This window comes from Scomber scombrus, chromosome 22 (genome assembly GCF_963691925.1).
Source record: "Scomber scombrus chromosome 22, fScoSco1.1, whole genome shotgun sequence".
Lineage (NCBI taxonomy): Eukaryota > Metazoa > Chordata > Actinopteri > Scombriformes > Scombridae > Scomber > Scomber scombrus.
Genome location: NC_084991.1, coordinates 3,572,826 through 3,593,715, shown reverse-complemented (window position 1 = coordinate 3,593,715; position 20,890 = coordinate 3,572,826). Strand labels below are relative to the sequence as shown.

At 41.1% G+C, this 20,890-nt stretch overlaps 1 protein-coding gene across 1 annotated transcript in view; it reads left to right on the top strand.

Annotated features, from left to right (window-relative positions):
- mpped1 (metallophosphoesterase domain containing 1) overlaps positions 1–20,890 on the top strand; it is a 76,955-nt gene that overhangs the window by 15,246 nt on the left and 40,819 nt on the right. Inside the window, exon 3 of the mRNA XM_062443951.1 lies at positions 10,631–10,856. Coding sequence (XP_062299935.1) covers positions 10,631–10,856 — 226 coding nt within the window. The remainder of the gene's footprint in view (positions 1–10,630; positions 10,857–20,890) is intronic.

Sequence of the window (20,890 nt, the reverse complement as noted above, 5' to 3'; positions counted from 1 at the left end):
AATTTGGCCAAACAGTGAAGATGTAACTCCGATAACAACATATGGGATACTTCATGTTGCGCACAGATATATTTGAACTCCACAGGGAAAATAGTGGGTGGAAAAACAATGATCCACATAAGAATAAGAATCACAAGTCGTATCTCTATAAGACTGAATCTGACAGAAGTAAGAACACGTACTTTTTGTTTCATATTGTGCAGTAGTTCAGTCAGTGGTTCGGCAGTGAATTGGAACAGGGGACTCAATAAGGTTGGGCGATATGACCAAAATCTCATATCCCAATATAAGTCATTTCATATCCCAATAATGATATCTATACCGATATAGCGCATCTTAATTTATTGAATAAATACTTGGTCCATCCAAAAAACACTACCGTAAAGAGTGTGGTTTGCGTCACAGCGATATAAATGTTACACACATTATATATATCGTCATATCACATAGCCCTAGGCCTCTATACAGTGCCTCCTTTTCTACTCAATGAATCAAGAATTTGAATTGAGACTGGATTGTTTTACCATCACCACATGGCAGTGTGATAATAAATGGACTAAATGGTAAATGGACTGTACTTATATAGCGCTTTTCTAATCATTATGACACTACATGTTACATTCACCCATTCACACACTGATGACAAAGGCTACCACGCAGGGTGCCAACCTGCTCATCAGAGGGAAACTAGCCATTCATACACATTCATACACCGTTGGCACAGCAACGGGAGCAATTTGGGGTTAAGTGTCTTGTCCAACGACACATCGACATGTGGACTGGAGGAGCTTGGAATCGAACCGCCAATCTTCCCATGACCCGTGACTTTATACAACCTCCACATGCTCAGATACTTCAATATTGAATGTCAGAGCACCCTTGGGCATACCGACTTGGAACCGTCTCTGCTCACAGCTACAGCACTGTACGATCATTTAACGACAAGAACATAAAGGTGCATTCTGTAAATTAACACCATGTGTGAGGGCTCTGTAGTGTAACATCAGCTAAAACGTGGTGTCAGTAGCAATCTGGTTTAAAAAAAAAAAAAAAAAAAAGACATGGGGGACAGATGGCGAGTGGCCAGTTGTTTAATTCATCAGCATTCATCAGAAAAGCCCACTTCGCCCGCTCTGAAAGTTGCAGCTTAATCTTCAGCCACATTATCCTGGAGGCGACGTCGTCACACCGAACGTGGAAGTGGTTCAGACAGGATGAAAGAGACAGAGATGGAGTGTAGGAAGAGAGAAAGCGAAGAGAAGAGACCACCTACGAGGCCGCTTGATGATGCGCTGTATCTGTCTTTGTCACCGCTTCTGTGCGTGTGTGTGTGCGTTATGTCTTTACGTTTGTGTGCGCGTGTGTGTGTAATGCATTATGCTCAGTGAGGACATTGTGAAGTGTGAGGAGGTGCTGCTGTACTCAGATAAAATGTGTGTTTTGGATGCGCGGCTCAGTAGGTGGTGTTTGTGTACGCCGTCTCATAATTGCTGGCTGCCTTTGTTTTGCCTCTGCTCGTGTGATTGTGTGTGTGTGTGTGTGTGTGTGTGTACGTGTTTGTGTGTGGGCGGCGAGTTAAATGAAACGAGCGAGTATTAAGTTTAAGCCGAGGTGGGAAGGCGCAAGTCTCGCTGCTTCTCTTCCCCTCCATCATCCACCTTGTTGCGAGTCTATCTCTCACTCACCTCTCTCCCTCCTCTCTTCCTCCCCTCTTTCATGTGACATATTACATTTCTTCCCTCACATCCAGTCGTCCCCTTCTGACGTGTACACACACACACACACACATGCACACACATGCTATAAAGGAATTACGACTGATCCGAGCTGAGTCTTTAGCTTGTCTGTCTTTGAACATCAGTGCCGTAGCTTCTGAAGCTTCCCTTTGAATTACTGCATTTCTGTTTATGCGTGCACAGATAAAGGCTGACTAAAGCTGTACTATTCAGCTGTAATCTCACTATACTATACGTAAAGATGACATACATAAGCTGCGCTGTGTATTCATATAAACAAGCATGTGTTCTTTAGGACGCTCTCAGACACACACAGTTTGGAATTAAAGAATAATTTAATTTTATCATAACTTTGGTCTTCTTTGGCCATCCTTCTGTTCCTATAATGAAGCAGTCAGACAATCAAACTGACTTAGCTGAACTTGTGTGTTTCTTGACAAGTTTTTTTAAACATTGTATATTATTATTCCAAAACAGATCAAATATTGATATTAAATAACTGAATAAATGACTGCATTGTTAAAGATTCAACCAGTAGTTCTCAGACTTCTAGGCTTTTGGCTCCTTACAAATAATCAGTGTGTATTAGTTGCTCCTTGTCAGCAGATCAGTAAAAGAGACAGTTGTAACCTTTAAACTAATCACATGATTTCAAATAGATTACTGTTGGAGGCAAAAATGAGTAAGTCCCAATGAATCAGTTTTTTCTTTCCCCTCCTAAATGATCATCTCTTCACATTTATATTGGGACCCTTGTGATGTAGTTTAAACTAGTTCTATCTATATCAGTCACAACAGTAAAATGCTGTTTACACATTGATGCATCAGTACTTATAATGTTCTTTATTGTGACAATGAGACTTTCTCTTCTTGTCAATCTTTTGATGGACGGGGTCATAAAAGTTTCGTCATAATCTATTATTACCCATCATTTTAATTTTAATGTTTTAATGATGATCATTCTTTCAATTTTTTAAATAATTGGCATAGCTGCTCCCCTCTGTGACCCGTAGTGGTCACACACTCACTCCACAGCATCCCGTCCGTAGCTCTTCAACATGCTTTCAACAGCTGGAGAACAAGATGCGTTGAGTCCAGTGTGGAAGTCAGCGATGATGCCCACATCAGGAAGGGAAGGGAGTCTTTTATGATAGATGTAGTTACCTCTGCAATGTACTCTATGTACAAAATGAAAAAGGGTTGTGCATCTGCCTGTGTGAGCGAGATGTCACAGAACTTGCCTTCATGTAAAGCCTCAATGAATGTCATCTCCACCTCACCTGGAACATTGATCAAGTCCTCTCTGGACAGCTGTTTCTTGCATCCTCCACCGCATCTGTCCGTCGTTTTTCACTTCATTTATCGACGGCATCACCACTATTAGGCTTTTAAAGAACTTCAGACACTCAGCTGCTGTCACATGTTGCTGTATTATGTAGCTAAAGCCACCTAAACAACAACGTCATGCACGTAAAACGGATCTTTGACTGTACGTCCACATAAAGCTTCACACAGATCCTCACAATCTGGACACACACACATTCCAGGTATAATTTGAGCTTCTTTCGGTTGATGGATTTGATTAAAGGTTTATGTTTTATTATGGTTGAATACAGGAGTGACAACGGAGCTGTAGCACGAGCAGGGTTGCCAGCTCTCACACTCTCAGGCTCTGCCTCATGCTCTCACACCAACCAAAACAAATCTGTTGTCAAATAAGAGGAAGCCACAAAGCCGCTCCTTGATGAGTAATACAGCCACATAAGTACGCTTCCTCCACACACTACATCTAAATGTCAGGCTTCTCTCCACATTTCACCACTGATATTGGTCCATAAAAATTCCAGTGAGGGCAAAACACACAATTTTCATGTATTAAGTTGGCAGAGACACACATACCGTACAGACCTCTGCAGAATCATAAACACCTTTTTATGTGTAATGAGCTTCGATTGTTTCACTTGGTTTTACGATTTCACGCCTATTAGAGATTTAATGTCCATGAAAATACAACTTTTAACACGGTTGAAGCAAGAAAGAGTCTCCTCATGTCATTGAGTGTTATTCTGGGTTTTGACAAAACATCAGTCTGCCTTCTAATGTTGTGTAAGTCACTTACAACTGTTGTGTATGCAGGATTCTTTTCTTTCAGTGGATTAAAGACCTGTAACCATCACACAGCAGCAGGAACAATATGTACCTCTCCAAAAGTGAAAGAGGAGCGTCAATTTAAAAAAAACAACAACAACCACCCCAAACTTTCTCTTTTCCTCTCAATACTGTCAGCTGACACACAGCTGTGTCGATGGAACAAAGCTCCAGGTGTGGTCTGATGACTTTGTCGAACAAAGGAATCAACTCTTTTATCCCCTTTTTCTCGCTTTTAACAATTAAAAACAAAACACAAAAAACTGCTGCGGCCGACACAAATAGGATTCACGTCGCAATAAACTGGACATTTTTTCACCGCTTTAATTTTAGCTGAAAGTTTTGGCTTCTGCCTCCTGCACACATGCACTCGCTCACACCGACACACACACTGGTATTAATTTAATCGTTTTGTGTTGGCACAAAAATATTTGGCGACTATTTTCTGTAACTGCAAACACACACTCATAGACTTTATAGACAAACACATACACATACTTTGGTATTAAGTTATTTGCCAGGACGTTTTGGCTACTGGTTTTTGGTATCTATGCACACATACACACACACACACACACACACACACACACACTCAGGAATTAACTTTGTCTTGGCAGGCAGGAAATTTCTGGTTTTTTTTTTTCTGGTTTCTGCATGCACACAAACACACACATACATGAGCGCGTGCGCACACATGCACACACAATGGGCAGTAATCCCCCTGTACATGCCAGAGCTTTGGGCAGAGCAGGGATTTTCCTCTTCAAAGAGCAGACCACCCATCGCAGCGTCGGAACAATGGTGGCCGAACTCCGGAAGATTTCCTGTGGCGGCGTTGGGAGTCCACACACAAACACACACACACCCACAGACACACACACACACACACGCACACGCACACGCACACGCACACACAGATAGCCTGTGTCATATGCATACACACGTGAAGATACACAAACATTATGGTAATGCACAGACACACAGGATCATGTACATACCTGCAGGCTGCTCATGGCACTCTATCCACATACACACACACACACACACACACACACACACACACACACACACACACACACACACATAGATATACACAAGCCGTCTTGTGGAGCTCATGGGAGGTTTCTGTGTTGGTAGCAGACAGACAGACAGATCAGGGGTGCAGGCGTCTGACAAAAGAGCAAAGACACTGAGTGAGAAGGGATTGAAAGAGAACCAGAGAGGAATAAAGGGAATAAGGGACAGAAGGAAAGACTGAAGTCCAGCTGTTTCCACTCCCGACTGCAACCCCACTTTCAGCCAGCGCTGTGTCCCATGTTTTCTTCATATCTCTCCTCTCCCCTCTTGCTCACTTGCTTAATTTGTGTTTTTTTTTTTTTTTTTCTTTTTTTTTTTTGATGCGGCGGAACACGAGGCGGCAGTCATCCCAAACTGATTCCCTCACAGGCAAAATTAAAACTATTTGTTGCTTAAAAGCAGCCTTTTGAATTCAAAGACAAAAGATGGCGGGGACGACAAAGAGCAGCTCGTGTGTTGTGGGGGAACGTCTCCCCAAATGTTTAGATGCACCCCCCCCCCCCCCCCCCCCACACACACACACACACACATACACAAATCCGAACCCAATTTCCACATGCACACTTACATACACACTTCCACCCACCATCCCGTCCTCCATCCTTTTCTTCTCTCTCTTTTGTCACAGAAGCAACAAATTCATTCTTATTTGATAGAGAAATTGTCTTTTTGTGATTGATTTGTTCTTTGTGAACGTGCACAATAAGAGACTGTGCTGTTGAATAGTGATTTCTTTCTCTTTTTGTTATTTTTTAAAATAATATTTATATTGACGGCGGGTGGCTGGAACAGAGAATTCCTACAATGAACACATTCCTCCATGTGACGTTCAGCTAGTTGGTATTCACACCTTGTGCATTTTGCAGCTTTTTTCAGGGAGAAACTTTCCAAAAAAAAATTCATCCATGAAATTGAAATTTAATTTTGCTAAGTAAGAGCGTGTTTGTGTGTGTGCATATGTGTGGTCTGACTTGGGGGGGTGTTAATCTGTTTACACATGTTGTGGGGACTCGCCTCCCTTATGGGGACAAAAAGCAAGTCCCCTTAAAGTAAATAGTTCATTTTAGGGTCGAAGACTTGATTTAAAGTTAAAGTAAGTTTGGGGTTGTGTTAAGGTTAGTTTTAGGCATAGTTAGGATATGTCTCCAGGAAATGAATATAAGTCAATGTAATGTCCTCTGAAGGGGAAACGTAACTCTGTGTGTGTGTACGGGTATGTATGTGTGTGTGTGTGTGTGTGTCCAGCTGGTGGAGTTTTATATTTCTCCAGTGATTTATTTCTCTCAGTTTACAGTTGGCCGTCAAACTTCATGGGTGAAAAACTGCTCACGTTGCAGAATTTCTGAGGAGACACAGATAGTGTTTATTTGTTCAAAAATGTATGAGCGCCTTGTTCCCTCGCTGTCATTGCCTTGTTGCCTCGCTGTCTGTTTTTCTCAGGCTTACACACACACAAACACACACACACACACACACACACACACACACACACACACACACACACACACACACACACACACACACACACACACACACACACACACCTTTGAAGATTACCTTTGAATTATTATGTTTCTGTAATTATATTTGCAGATGAACTTAGACACTTGTGATACTGTTAGATGTAAAGCCTCACACCTCAGAGACAATAACCATGACCTGCCGTAGAATGAAAAAGAAATATCACAAAGTTTTAGAGCTCAAAAACTTAACTAGAAGCTCCTTCTTGACCTCACTTCATTCACTTTTCATATATGCATTCTTTCTATGCATGCAGTCTCAGGTCGGTCCATTTTTCATCTATCACTTCACACTGTACTGCAGTCTTCAAAGGCTGAAACAACAAGCGAGTCTCCAGGTAGATGCCGCTCCCAAGCAGCTACTTGGCTTCTTTCCTGGTGAGCTTTTCTTCTAGAAACTATCACAGTCATCATTAAGGCTGCAGAGAAAAAAACGTGTTGTCTGAAAAGTTTCTTGTGTTTTGTGAGGCAGTGTGAGATGCAATAAAACAATATATGGTGTAAGTGAAGACCCCGGTGATGAAAGTGTGATTAAATCCAAATAAATTCAAGCTCATTCTTAAAGCTGCACTATTAATATTGTTATATTAAAATGGATGGAATATATGATGTAAAAAGTCTCCTGCATTGAGGGCATTTACATGTTCACCAGTATCCTGGGTATAATCAAGTTTTTGGATTATTCTGGTTTCAGGAACCTGGATATGGCCTTACTCCAATTTGAAGAAACCTGTAAATACTACCTGGGCAATAGAAACCAAAAAGCTGCTGCATGTGAACACCTTAAACAGATTTGTGAACATTCTATACTGGTACAGAACATAGCGGCTGAGATCATGAGAAATCAAGATACAATTGTTTACAGTTAATTAGAAACCTGAATTCTGTTAGAAACATTAATATTGTACTTACGTTCATTAGGCAGACGACACACGACTCCAATTAAATGGTAATATTGCTTTGTCTCTGATGGATGTGTAAATGTTTGCTAACACACTAGCCATAAGACGTACACTGTGTCTCAAATAACATACTTCTGTTAGTACACTTCTGTCAGTATGCCTGTGTACACTATGTACTTGCGTAGTGCGCACATTTCGACAGGTTCATGTTGTATTAAATCAAAGACTGCTGTCGCGCATTTACTGGAAATGACGATTAGCTACTTAGCAAGCTAGCGTTAGCATTCGTGTTATCAAATGATTACAAACTGCGATGTTAAGCCAAGAAACCTACTGATGGCTTATATGTGACAACAGTATAGCGGTATAATATAACGTACTCAGCCTGCATTTCCTGATGGTGATTGTTGAGGGTGAGAAGTGTCTATAGTTCCACACTCAACTTTTTGAGCATTTTGAGTGCACAATCTGGGTAATCGTAGTGCACTGTATTTTTCCATACTTCTCAGTGTGAACGCAGCAGGTTATATAAAGGGACAATGTGTCAATGTTGTGCTTTCAGTCTGTTCTACTGCCATCAATCATCTTGAACTTATGAATGTTTAATAATAAGAATATGTGATATATCCAGTATGCACTTAATTCTGTCCTGACCCACCAACAACACTATGTACAAATAGATTAAGACCAGCTTATTGAACAATGAATTCAGGATAACTCAAACATTTTGCCAAAAGTCACACAAACACTTCTTTGTGCTGCGTATGTCAGATGCCTTCAGCTGCTTTACAATAAAAAAAACCTTCCAGTAATGCCTCGTTGCTTCCTGCCTTTCAAAAGCTGGAAGGGTTTTACTGTGAAGCAGCTTCAGGCATCTGACATGCACAGTACAAAGAAGTGTTTGTGTTAGCCCAGAATGCTAATTCACAGATGACAGAAGAAAGCTGGTCTAAATCAGTAATTGTGCATATTTTTTTTATGCAGTTGGAAACATTTTGTCAAATTTTTCATTGTTGAAATAGCTATCTCATAACTCAGGGACTCTTTAACCACTAAAATGACCAGTCCAGTATGTCAAGTGCTTAATGAAATCTGAACATTAGGTACATTTTTTAGTGCTTTCATCTAATCCAAGGTTTTGCAGCCAATAAAATAAAATAAAATCACATTTCTCAATATTTGTGAGAAATAAAGGAGGTAAATATTGGATTTCAGGTACCACAGTGCCTGTCTTTGGTATGGAAACAAATTGATTATACAGCATTAGTCATTCAGAAAATGTGCAGGAGATGTAAGAAGAGGATCCCATTACCTTCAATACTTTGCGTGAGATAGAAATACAGGTGCTGACTGCAGTGTGCTCAGCGGTGCTGGGAACTTCAATTGGGATTTGAATGAAGATAATGATCAGATTTGTATTTCGGAGCGAGGCGTTGCTTCAACCTTGGTTTATCCAGGGACAATTGAGTGGATGCTACTTCACATGCCAAAGTCTGACGAAGAGGAATTGAAAACAACATTGTGCAGCGGCGTGTGTTTCCATGTGCCTTTGTGGAGGTGCAGCCCCTCATTTACGAGGCTTTTTTTTTTTTTGGGGTGTCTGCTTGACAACTAAACACAAGCCCTTCTGCCAAACAAATGGGTGCTATGTTGGGGGGGGGGGGAGAGGAGGCGGCCTGGGCCCAAACTGCAGAGATGGGCACTCTTTGACAGCTGCTTTCATCTTGTCATTATTCCTCCTTCACACTCAAGGATTTTCGGGCTTCCTAAAGTATTTCTGTCGCTCTCTCCATCCCCCCCCCCCCACACCGTACCCACCCCCACCCTCCTCACTCTTTCTCTCTTTCTATCACCGGGCTGTGATTGGCTGTTATGACAGAGCCGTCGCCGGGCTGTCAGCCTCTTCTAAAGCTCAGTTTAATTACTCCTTTTCACTAACGCGACACGTTCACGCACAGATGCATGCAAAAAAACGTGCGTACACACACATACACGTGGGAAAAGTCACTCACAAAAACACACGCTGACACACAAAGGGACGCGCTCAGCTGCGTGCCACGCTGTCCTGGCAGTATTTAAACATTTAAAAAAAGTCATGGTGATTGAACTCTCCATCAACCACTCTACCTGACAAAGCAGACCCCCAGATGTTTGCCAGTGTTGTCTCTCTCTCTCTCTCTCTCTCTCTCTCTCCCCCTCCTCAGCAGGGCTTTGAAAACATCATGTATATTTGTGAAGGGCCGGCTGCCATCGGGTTTGATGTGCCCCGATCGATTGCGCGCCCTGCTGTGCCAAGCTCTGAATAGCCAATTAAAACCATTGAGAGGGAGGAGAGATTCGGGGGGGGGGGGGGGGGACATGAAGGAATTTGATTAGAGGAAGATGATAAGAGAGAAAAGGGGGGGAAAGAAAGACGTAGCACCGGTTGCCGTAGTCGGTAAACGTTTAATATTCCACGTCCGAAACTTCACAATGATGGCTCTTTCCGCTTCCCCTTCCCATCATTCCTCCTGATAAAGATTCCCTGACGGATGCATTCAGCTATGCTTCCATAAACAGAAGACAGCAGTGCACTGGGTTGAGACCTTGACTGATGGAGGGAAGCTAAGACAGATGTACAGATTTGCTAGAAATGGAGGGGAAAACAATGAGAAAGCCTTTTTCACATGTGAATGCCAAACCGTCTGGAATTGGTTTCATGTCGTCCTCAATTTTCCCTCCTCTCGTCCCTCCCCGCTCTGTCTGCCATCCTTCTTTCCTTCACTCTTTCTCACCCCCCCCCCCCCCCACACACATCCCATATCTCCATCTTTCCTATTCATGTCCTGATGTCTCCTTGCATTTTCTATTTCCTTCTATTCCCCATTCTTCATCTTCTGCATTTGTCTCCTTTCCTTTCATTTTCTTTTTCTCTGTTTTCCAAATATACTCCTCCTCCACTGTTATCTTTTCGTCTATAACCTCTATATCCCTCTTTTTTCCCTGTTGTAATTTATCTTCGTACCACCCCATTTTCTGTTTTGGTTGCCCTTCACCTCCTTCATCACATTTTGGCTATCCCCATATTTCTCCTCGTCACTCCCTGATCACTTGTTTACCTTTCTTCTCATCACTCCCTGATCACTTCTTTACCTTTCTTCTCGTCACTCCCCAATCACTTCTTTACCTTTCTCCTCGTCACTCCACCAAATTTCTCCTTGTCAGACCCCAATAACATCTTCCCTCTTTTCCCCCTCTCCCCCCTCAGGCACCTTGCCGTACGACATCAAGATAGTAATCGCCGGGAACCACGAGTTGACCTTCGACCAGGAGTTTATGGCCGACCTGATCAAGCAGGACTTCTACTACTTCCCTTCGGCCTCCAAGCTGAAGCCGGAGAATTACGAGAACGTCCAGTCGCTGCTCACCAACTGCATCTACCTGCAGGATTCTGATGTCACCGTGAGGGGATTCAAGATCTACGGCTCCCCCTGGTGAGTACCGTCTACTACTGTACTGCATACAAGAGCAAAAAAGGAGAAGAAGCCAAGTGATTGAAGTTATGGTCCAGTTTCTCAGACAGAGATGAAGACTAGCCCTAGATTAACGACAAGATTAAGTGAACATATCCATTGAGAAACAACTCTTGGACTTGTCTTGGACTGGAGTGAATCCTCGTCCACGAAATCAGCCCCTAGTGTTTCACTTTAATGCGATATTCAACAGTTTCGGAAAATAAATAAGTAAATAAAAAACCCACATACTTATGATCCAATTTTCATGATAACTTGTCCATGTGTAAAAGCTGCATTTTGCTTAAGAGAAAAACATTGGAAGCGGTTTCATTACAGTTAAATCATGTAACTACAGCTACTGATAGTGTCTTGTAAGGGAGGAATGACCATGAGACCTTTCGGTTGCAAATTTGGCCATTGTTGAGGATCTCAAATGTCTGTCTGGTTGCTGGCTCGCTTCTATTTCAGTGCTTTCAGGTTTGTTCATTTGAGTGTGGGGAGAACATTTCTCACTGGTGACCACAACTAACCACTGAAATTAATTATAGCCCATAACATACAGTCATACAGACAAATGTGCCAGACAAACAGTCTTGCTTCAGGATTCTGATGCGTCACTGAATGCCACCCTCATGCCAGCGGGTGCATGTTGTCATTTTGAGATAATTTGGTGCGTTATGCGGACCAAAATGTGTTAGTGCCGAATTATAGGAGGTATTGTCTTTAGCAGGTTCTAATTTAGTGCGCGCAGAGTCAGACAGTTAATTCAGGCTGTCAACAAGAGTCCACCACTACGCCCACACTGCATGATGTTCCCGCTAAAAAATATATTCGACGCACCCTTTTGATCACTGCGATGTTCATTTAGCATTTCAAAAGTAACACTTCCCACCCCAGCATCCACCTGCAGGCTTGTGCATCTGTAGTCCTCTAGTGGGTAAAGTTATCATCACTCCCCACTCTGCTGTGATGAGCGCACTGCTTGCTTGTGGGGAGTGACTAGGTCAGAATCTATACACCAAATATTAACACTGTGCATTATTCATGTACTACTTTTAATAACAACATTATTTAAAATCTATTATTAAAAAGACCTCAATGCAGGTTAATCTTGCCTCGGCTGTTGTTAAAGTAAATGTTGTGGTGTTGTGACAATGCTCACCTACGTCTCTATCTTCTACTTCATCTTTTGCACCTTTGAATCATTAAAATTGATCATTTATTTGCTTCTTTATTTAGCTTTGACTTGTATTCCATTCATACATCAACTCCTTGTAGACAAGCTTCTTGTTCAGCATATGTATGTGGGTGAGGGTGAGTTTGTAAGTGCTTAGGTGGTGGTCCATGAGCCGCTTTGTGTGTGTGTATTTTAGTGACAGGTCCCTGAGGCCACTGTCTGAGTGTATATATGTGTGTGTGTGTGTGTATGTGTGTGTGTGTGTGTGTGTGTGTGTGTCCAGTGCCAGGTAATTGGTTTGCTGTGATAGCACGGGTCCCCCTGAGTTTATTGCTCAGGCCACTGCAGAGAAGTGCCTAAGGTGCACAGAGAGGAATATGGAGATGCAGCGAAAAGAGGGGGAAAAAAGTAGGAGAGAGGGAGGGGGAACCCATAGAGGACAGGAGACAAAGGAGAGATGTATGAAAGAAGGAAGAGGTGGAGATGGATGGATGGAGAGAGACAGACAGAGGGAGGGAGGGATAAGGATTTAGAGAGAACTGATTTTTATTAAGATTCCCCGGCTGGCCCTGGCTGGTGTAATGGGCACATGAGGTTACTTGTTACTTGTGTGTGTGTGTGTGTGTGTGTGTGTGTGTGTGTGTGTGTGTGTGTGTGTGTGTGTGTGTGTGTGTGTGTGTGTGTGTGTAATATCTCTGAATGTGTGAATGCATGTGTCTACTGTGGGTCTGTGAGCTTGTGCACTCGTGTGTGCTCTCACTTGCCTTGGACTGCATTTGTGTGTGTGTGTGTGTGTGTGAGCCTCAGGGTGTGTTCCTGCAGCACAGAGGGGCTCCAGCTGGAGACTCCGTGTGTTCCCCCCTCTCTGCACTGGCTCCTTCTCTCTTCCCTCCTTCCTTCCTCACCTCCTCCACCATTCCTTCTCTGCTCTGGGACAGTGCCTGTTCCGCTCCATCCGTCGCCATGGCGATGCCAGGCTGGTGCTGCTTTATGGCCTGTAGATTACCACCCCCTCAGCCACTATCATCACCACCTCTACCCCGAGGTGCTACCCCGAGTATCAGACAGTCTGACAGCCTGATTATGTGTGTGCTTATCAGTCATACATCTGTGAGTCTGTGCTCAGATCTTAAATGACATTTATAGTTATTACAGAATACAAAACAAACTGCAAACTTTGTGGCCATTTTTCACTTTAAACTAAACAATATCTGTTCTGTAATATAAAATAAAATGATCTAAAGTAGACGTAAACAGAAATATGTCATAATAAAGCATGTGTTGTAATACGGTTATGTGATGATAATACAAATTTAGTATTAGGAAAATAGTTTATTATAGAGTTTGTCTTGGATATCATTAGGGTTGTGGTGCGATAGTGTTATCTGGTTAAGGAATCCAAATTCTTTCACATCTCTTAGAATCTAATTGCTATAGTTTTCCACATTTGCAAGTAACGAAAGTTATACGTTGCTAAAACTCAAAGATTCAATGCGGACCTGTGAGCAGCTTTTGTCTCTTAAGAAGCCAGAAACGTGACGGTTTTAATGACTATTGATCATTAATGATTTTTGAGGTTTGTTTGTTTGTTTTTACTTTATTGGTGAAATATGAAACATGAAACTTGAAGTTACGATTATACGTATCTGACAGTTGTGAATACTATAAATGTTTAACTGGGAGATTAGCTTGAATTTTATGTGATGATATCGGCTCATTGTGTTTCTAGAGGGGAGTCACGCAACTCAGTTTTTTGACTTCATTTAGCATTTCAGCTTTAGCTAAATAATGTTAGCTGGAAGTAGGGTTGCCAACTCCCTGAAAAATAAATAAGGGACACCTAGTTGGCCGTGCCGACCGACCCGATTGCGTTCACCCCTTCCCGGCTTGCTGAAATGTTTTGCCTTTTTTTGTGTGTGTGAAACGATTTTTAAATTATTTGACTCAAACCTGAATTTAATTCAATGCATGTTTTTGAGTGATACGAATACATGGAAAACAAATTATTATTCAACAATTTATTTTTTAGTGCAAAATAACAAATCTTTTTAACAGAACTCAGTCCTGCTTAACTGAAAACAGTATAAAATAACAGAAAACAATAGAAAGCAGAACATTTAGTGCAATAAGAAAAGTGCAAACAGAAAGTCTGTGAAAAATTTGTAAACATGAACACCTTGTGCCTCAAAGGCCATGACTGTACAGTTGTAGTAAATAAGAAAAAAAAGAAGATTGAACTCATGAACTCAACAGCTCAATGCTACATCATGTGGAGACAGCCTATTTGTTTCCATTGTATTTCTTTTGAGCTTTTGCTGCAATAAGGAGTTGTTTGTCTTTCAGTGCTACAGAGTAAAACTCTAGGCAAGACATTTCATTATTTAGACTGACAAGTACCTCGACCAATGAGAAGAGCCGGATTCTGCATTGTCATTCTCGTGTGTGAGTGTGCAGTCAGCTCATTTGTCACATTTGTTGGATTAGCGTACATTTTCATATAAAATGCCCTGTCATTTATTGATTCCATTGACATTTTATAAACTATTTTGATTCTCACGGAAATACAGGACAAAGTGCGTCCCTTTTCAGCTCAATACGGGACGCATCATTTTGTTTCTAAATACGAGACGATTCTGTTTTTCAAGGGACGGTTGGCAACCCTAGCTGGAAGTAACAATATTTAGCTAAAATAGCTAACTAATGTTACTTCCAGCTATAGTAGCTTAACGTAGCCTGTGCGTGTGTAATAAAGAAGTTAAGTTCACAGAGACTGGTGTAACAGTCTCTATTGGCCAGCTGTACATGACAGCTTCATTTAGCATTTCAGGTTCAGCTAAATAATGTTAGCAGGAAGTATTATTAATTTGCTAAAATTAGCTGTTTTGTAGCTTAACATAGCTTTTATGTTTGTAATAAAAAAGTTAAATTCACAGAGACTTCAGTTAAGGTCTCTTTATTTGCCAGATGTACATGACTTAATTTAGCATTTTTAGCTTAATAATGCTAGCCCGAAGTTGCATTAATTAGCTAACGCTGATATGCAGTGTTGGCCTGAATATAAGATGACATGTCTGGAAACCACATCTGAAAAAAGAAGGGTTTGTCTTATATTTGAGGACAAAACAACATGTTCAAAACATCAGAGAGAGTACCGCATTATGGGTTATTTGTAGCCTCGATGCCGCTAGGCTAGTGAGTGTCTTTGAGTCAGTCATCCTTTAAGAGTGTTTGGTTAACTCAGTTTGACCCACATGAGCTTCTGAAGGCTTGCATCACATGTTTTTCTGACACCGATGAAATACATTTCTGCCGAGTGAAAAGGACAAAAGTCTCCCAACTTCTTTACTGCAGAAACAGACCATGACTGAATCATCTGTCAAGAAGGCAAAAAATGAGTGCTGTCACACATGATGAGGAGCTCAAAAAGACAGCCTGAAAAAGGATAACTGTCACAGAAAAAAAAACTTTTGAATATTTCTAGTTCTTGACAGGAGAGTGTGTGAGGATGTTACGGATAGACAAGCTACATAAATGTGGGATTTACTTTCTGCTTTAATGGTATAATTATACTTATTCAAGGGAAAATGCTTCATGGATGAAGACTCTGTTCTTCTTGGATTAAAAGTATCTTGGGAAAACAATATATAGTGAAAGTGTCTTGTGTCATCAAAAAGTGTGCCAAATAGGAGGATTGTAGACATCTGTAGATATAACATGAAGAGGAGATGGAGGTGAGGAAAGAGTGGAAGAAATTGATGCAAGAGAGGAGAGAGAGAGACAAAATTGAGGGAGAGTGGAGGTGTGAGAAACAAGGGAGGTAAGACGGAGAAAGGATGGTGGGAGGAATGTAGGATCTATCTATCTTCTTTTTCCCTTTGTCTGGGTGTGTTGGCATTCCTGTCTGTCTTCATCACCTACCGTCTCCTCTTCCTCCTCTATCTTTCTATCCAATAAGCACACATTTGCAGGGTGGCAAAGGATGGTTGTGGTTACAGTGGACTGAAGCCTGGCTGCCCTATTGGCCACCACAGTCATAATTGCCTTTTTCAGGGGTATTTTTTCTTAGAGGCAGAACCAGTTATATACAGCCACAACACACCTAGAATGCATTTTAGGTGAACATACACCCACTTAGGTGCACTAGGGGCGTATATCACAAGTTTCTTCCTGATATGATATTATATCGATTCAATGAACAATGATTCGATGTTCGAATCGATCCGATATCACAAAGTCTGTCAGGATAACATTTGGATTTCATCGGATTTCTGGAGGTAGCGATCAATATGAGATGATATCACAGCTGATTTAACACAATCACTTCCATTCATATCAAATCACAAAGAGGAACTAAAAAATTGATAATTTATTGATATTTTCTATTTCTGAGCTCAACCAGGCATTTAAAGACTGTGTAAAGTGAATTCAGACATTTTCTTCTAAACACATTAAACAGGTCATAAATGTATTTTTAAAAAAGGTGTAAAAAGCATTTCAACCGTTTAGATTTGAATTGTGGAGCTAGGCTTCACAAACTGTGTTTCAAGATTTCTGTGTCTGGATTTAATGGGCGGGTCTGAAAATCACCGCTGCGTTACGTAACGTAAGTTAGCCACCAAGCTAGCTGCCGAGTTAGCCGCCAAGTTAGCAGCTGAGTTAGCCGCCGAGCTAGCAGCTGAGTTAGCAGCAGAAAGCTCTCAGACCTAGCATCCATGTTTCTGTTAGAGGTGGTGACTTTGATTGACAGGTGACACTTGGTAGGGGGCGGGGTTTCAGTGAACTCGGCGGCCACTCCCACAGCGTTTGGGAGAAGAGAAATAGGCAGACTTTTACGCAACTTTGAAGCCTAATTTCATATATTTGGAGATTTTTTTAATCATTCAAATTTGGCAGGGTGGTTAACAACACACGTTTCTGTGGTATGTCAAACTCAGAACGCATATTTATTCTTACTTTACACAGACTTTAAACAAAAACTGACCTCCTGTTTATTATAAATAGCCACATTTTGATATATTGAGATTTAAAATTTTCACATCCTATAAAAGAAAAAAATTTGTGGGCAGGAGCTGGACCAAACAATAAAGTCTGTAAAAGCAAGAAAAAAGTCTGCACACTGTAGGTCCCAATGCAGGTAGACTGGGATCACCTGCATTGGGAGCTGCAGATGTGTGCGTCTAACACACAGTTTTTTCTCATCCTATAAAAGAAAACCAAAAGAACATTAAGTCACTATTTTTATACTTTTATACAATAAAGCAGGATTTTAGCTTCTCTTTCTTATTGTGACGACAAAAGACGAGTAGCAGCAGCACATTTCAGATCTTTCTGTGTGGCTGAGTTTACAGCAACGTTATGTCCGAAGCATGTGATGATAGACATGTCTCTAAACCAGCTGTGGACATGTTGCTGTCTGCTGAAATGTGAAATTGCAGCAGTGAAACTCACTCTTTTATAGTTATGGTTTAGTCTTTGTGTAAAAAAGCTGCTCAGGAAAACTTCACTAAATGGCTGGTTGCGTTGGCGTCGCTTACATTTAGTTTGGAGGTGTGCGTTGCTCGAGGGGAGACAGACACGCAGGAGGACTTCTTCTTAAATGGTTGATGTCTGATTAATGTTTTCATTTTGCATCGATGCTATTGGCTCGTTGCTAATTAAATTGATGTATTGATATAGATCGATGTATCGTCGGCAAGTATACCAAAAAATGATTACAGGTACGCTAAAAATATCAGAGAGAAGATTGCTTTTCAATGCTTTTGATTATTCCATCCGTGAATGTATCTATCCAGCAAAGCTTATAGTCCCTTAAATTCCAGGAGGAAAAACTACCAAACAATTACAGTGTTAGCTAACTTTTTTATGCATCATGCAAAAACTTGAAGGAAACTTATTTCCCATAAGCAAACCGTTCAATCAGACTTTGATTAAAAAAAGCTGCTTTTAATTATGTATCTGTTGTGTCTCTGTATCCCTGATGATACAGTAATAGAGAATGAGCTCATAGAGCTGAACAGCACTAATACTCTGTAGCTTAGGACACTTGTACCTATAGTGTAAGCTTCTTTGAGATTTCACCTGCAGGAATAAGAAAAAAAAGTCTTATTTCTAAATAATATAGAGTTATGTGTTGTTGGTGCTGTAAAGCCCCTTATTTTCTAGTTAGATGCATTTTTATGTTCATATGATAGTGATTTCCCCAAAATGTCCACTGGTCCCTCTCTGGCTACCCCATTGAAAATGTACAGCTCATTTGCTGGTTCCCATTGATATCCCTCACTCTTACATCGTCCTCTCCTCTTCCTCACTCTCTCTCCTCTCCGCAGAGGTAGTCTGATGCTGTGTGTTTCTCAGCATGCTCTTTCAGTCCATCCCACGCCTCTCACACACACACACACACACACACGAAACACACCGCACATCCCCATCCAAAGCCCTCACCATTCCATCCTAAATTAGATCCTCCTTGCTCCATTCTCACTAAACCCTCCCAAATTGTCACCGCATGAATCGGCGAATGAGGAAGATGACATGGGGCCGCCGCTCCGCTCTCTTTTCCCTGGCGCTAATGTGAGTTTACAAGTCATTTGTCACGGACGTATCGCGCAGCCACCCTCTGTCTGAGAGCTGGAGGGACAGAGAAGGAGAAGTCATGTGCATGTTTTAGTATAGTGTGTGTGTGTGTGTGCAGAGCTCAAACTGGAGGAAGAAAGCAGGGCTGTGGGAAGCGTGGGAATTAAACAGCCTCCCGACATGACACACACAATCGTGCAGTGGAAAGCAAAAAAAAAAAGTGAATGATGATGGATGGAGACTGGTTGAATGTGTGTGTGTGTGTGAGGAACCTGTGAGTCTGCCACACTGCAAGATCCAGCACCTGTGTTTCTACTGCATACAACCTACTAGTTTCAGCACATTTGCAACCAGAGTGTTTCCTCTGCTGTTAATTTCATTCGTTTCATTGTTAGATTCATTAATCCAAATAAGTGCCGTACTCGCAAACCCGTGTGTGAGCACCTGAGAGTCCCGTAGGACTCACATTAGCGACTGCAATTTGTGACAACAAACAGTCATTTGTGAAATGTGAGGCTGTGTTTGTGATGTGGGTGTAAGCAGTGCCGGCTTTTGCAAAACGGGAGAAAAAGTGAGAGACTCATCTGTAGTTTGACTTTTGAATGCCAAAGTGGTACAAAACAAAACTGCACCTCAGAAAGAAAAAAAACAAACTTTTGAAACCATTTTTGCCTTTTTATGAAGTTTAACTGGCAATGTCATCCCAAAGTGGAAGTTTGATTTCAGTTCAGTTCATACATATTGTATAATCCTTTCAAACATGATTGTGAACTACATTGATTTCTTGTGTTGCATTTGCAAAAAACAGCCACTATAAAAATAAGGGAATAAGAATAATGGAGTATAGAATTTCCATTGCTGCATATTGATATATGTCAGAATTCTCCTAATTTTTCCCCAAAAAATCTGACTGATTTCCCAGAGCAGGAAAACAACTATCAAAGAGCAAAATACCAGACTTATGTAAATCGTTCTTCCATGAGTCAAATCTCTAGAAGCAAGCGAGCTTTGATTTCTAATTATTCTATTTTCCCCTCCTTTAAAATACATGTTATCATTTGTAAGACGTCTGCCCGTTTTCTCATCTGCTCTTGTTAACCCTGTTAAATGGCTCCATAGTTTCTCCTGATGTCATGGTAACTCCAGCACTGCATGACGATGACAAGCATTAGAGTAAGGGTAATTACATTTCCCCCCCTATCTTTTCTTCAGTGTGTATTCGTTTAATATGTGAAAAGTATCGCAGTTTTTAGAAGATTTCTAATATATATGACACATTTAATCACATCACATCTACTGTATGTCACACAAGTGGTAGTTACTATTTCACTCTGCATAATAAGACTTGCATTTGTTAACATACACATGCACATTTCTTAACTACTACATACTTTGCAAGTCCTTTATATGTGGCAGATGCAAAATAGTCCTTGATTTTTTATGAGATGTCAACTTCCTCCACAAAACAAAGCATCTTGCGTTTACTCTCACAATGTTCCTTAAAATGAGAACAACTGTGATGCCTGTGTGGTGGGAGATCTCCAGTAGATCCCACCACTTTTTCCTTTTTTTTTTTTTTTTTTTTTTTTTTTTAAGTAACTTTCTAAACTGGCAAAGTGCCAAAAACAAAAGCAGCATCTCTCTGCAGTAATGAAGCAACAAAGAAAATGACCTTTTGTTCTTAACTTGCGTTGGAACCATTTGAAATCATTTGTTCCAGTATATAGTCGAACAGGACTCTATCAAAAGTGACAAGATTTAATTCAACATAAATGGGAGCGTGCCAGCATTTCCAGATCATTTTATAAGCACAGAATTATAAGGTATTATCTGTCCTCTGTTTATTAATTAAAATTTCACTACGTCTTCATATTGGATTGAATATTGCTTTTTAAAAAATCAACTTTTGAGAAGACATGTTCACAAAGAAAGCACATAATAGTTCCACCAGCTGGTATCACAGATCTTGGATGCTCAATATCTCTTGAACTACTCTCTACTCATAATTTAGCAACTAAGATTCTCGGCGGCAGAAACCAATCTGGCAACCTCGGCAGATGACATCTGAGTCATTATTAATAATGAGCTGCATGGCCGCGACGCGCAGCTCTGCACATTCATGGATCTGCTGCTCCAACCAGCTCAAACACAGCCATGAGTATGCGCTTCTCGCTCCGTGCAATTTTTTTCATCAGCGGCCAATTAAGAAGAAACTGGCGTCTGATAGGCAGAGGAGTGAAAACATCTTCTTTAACAAAAGACT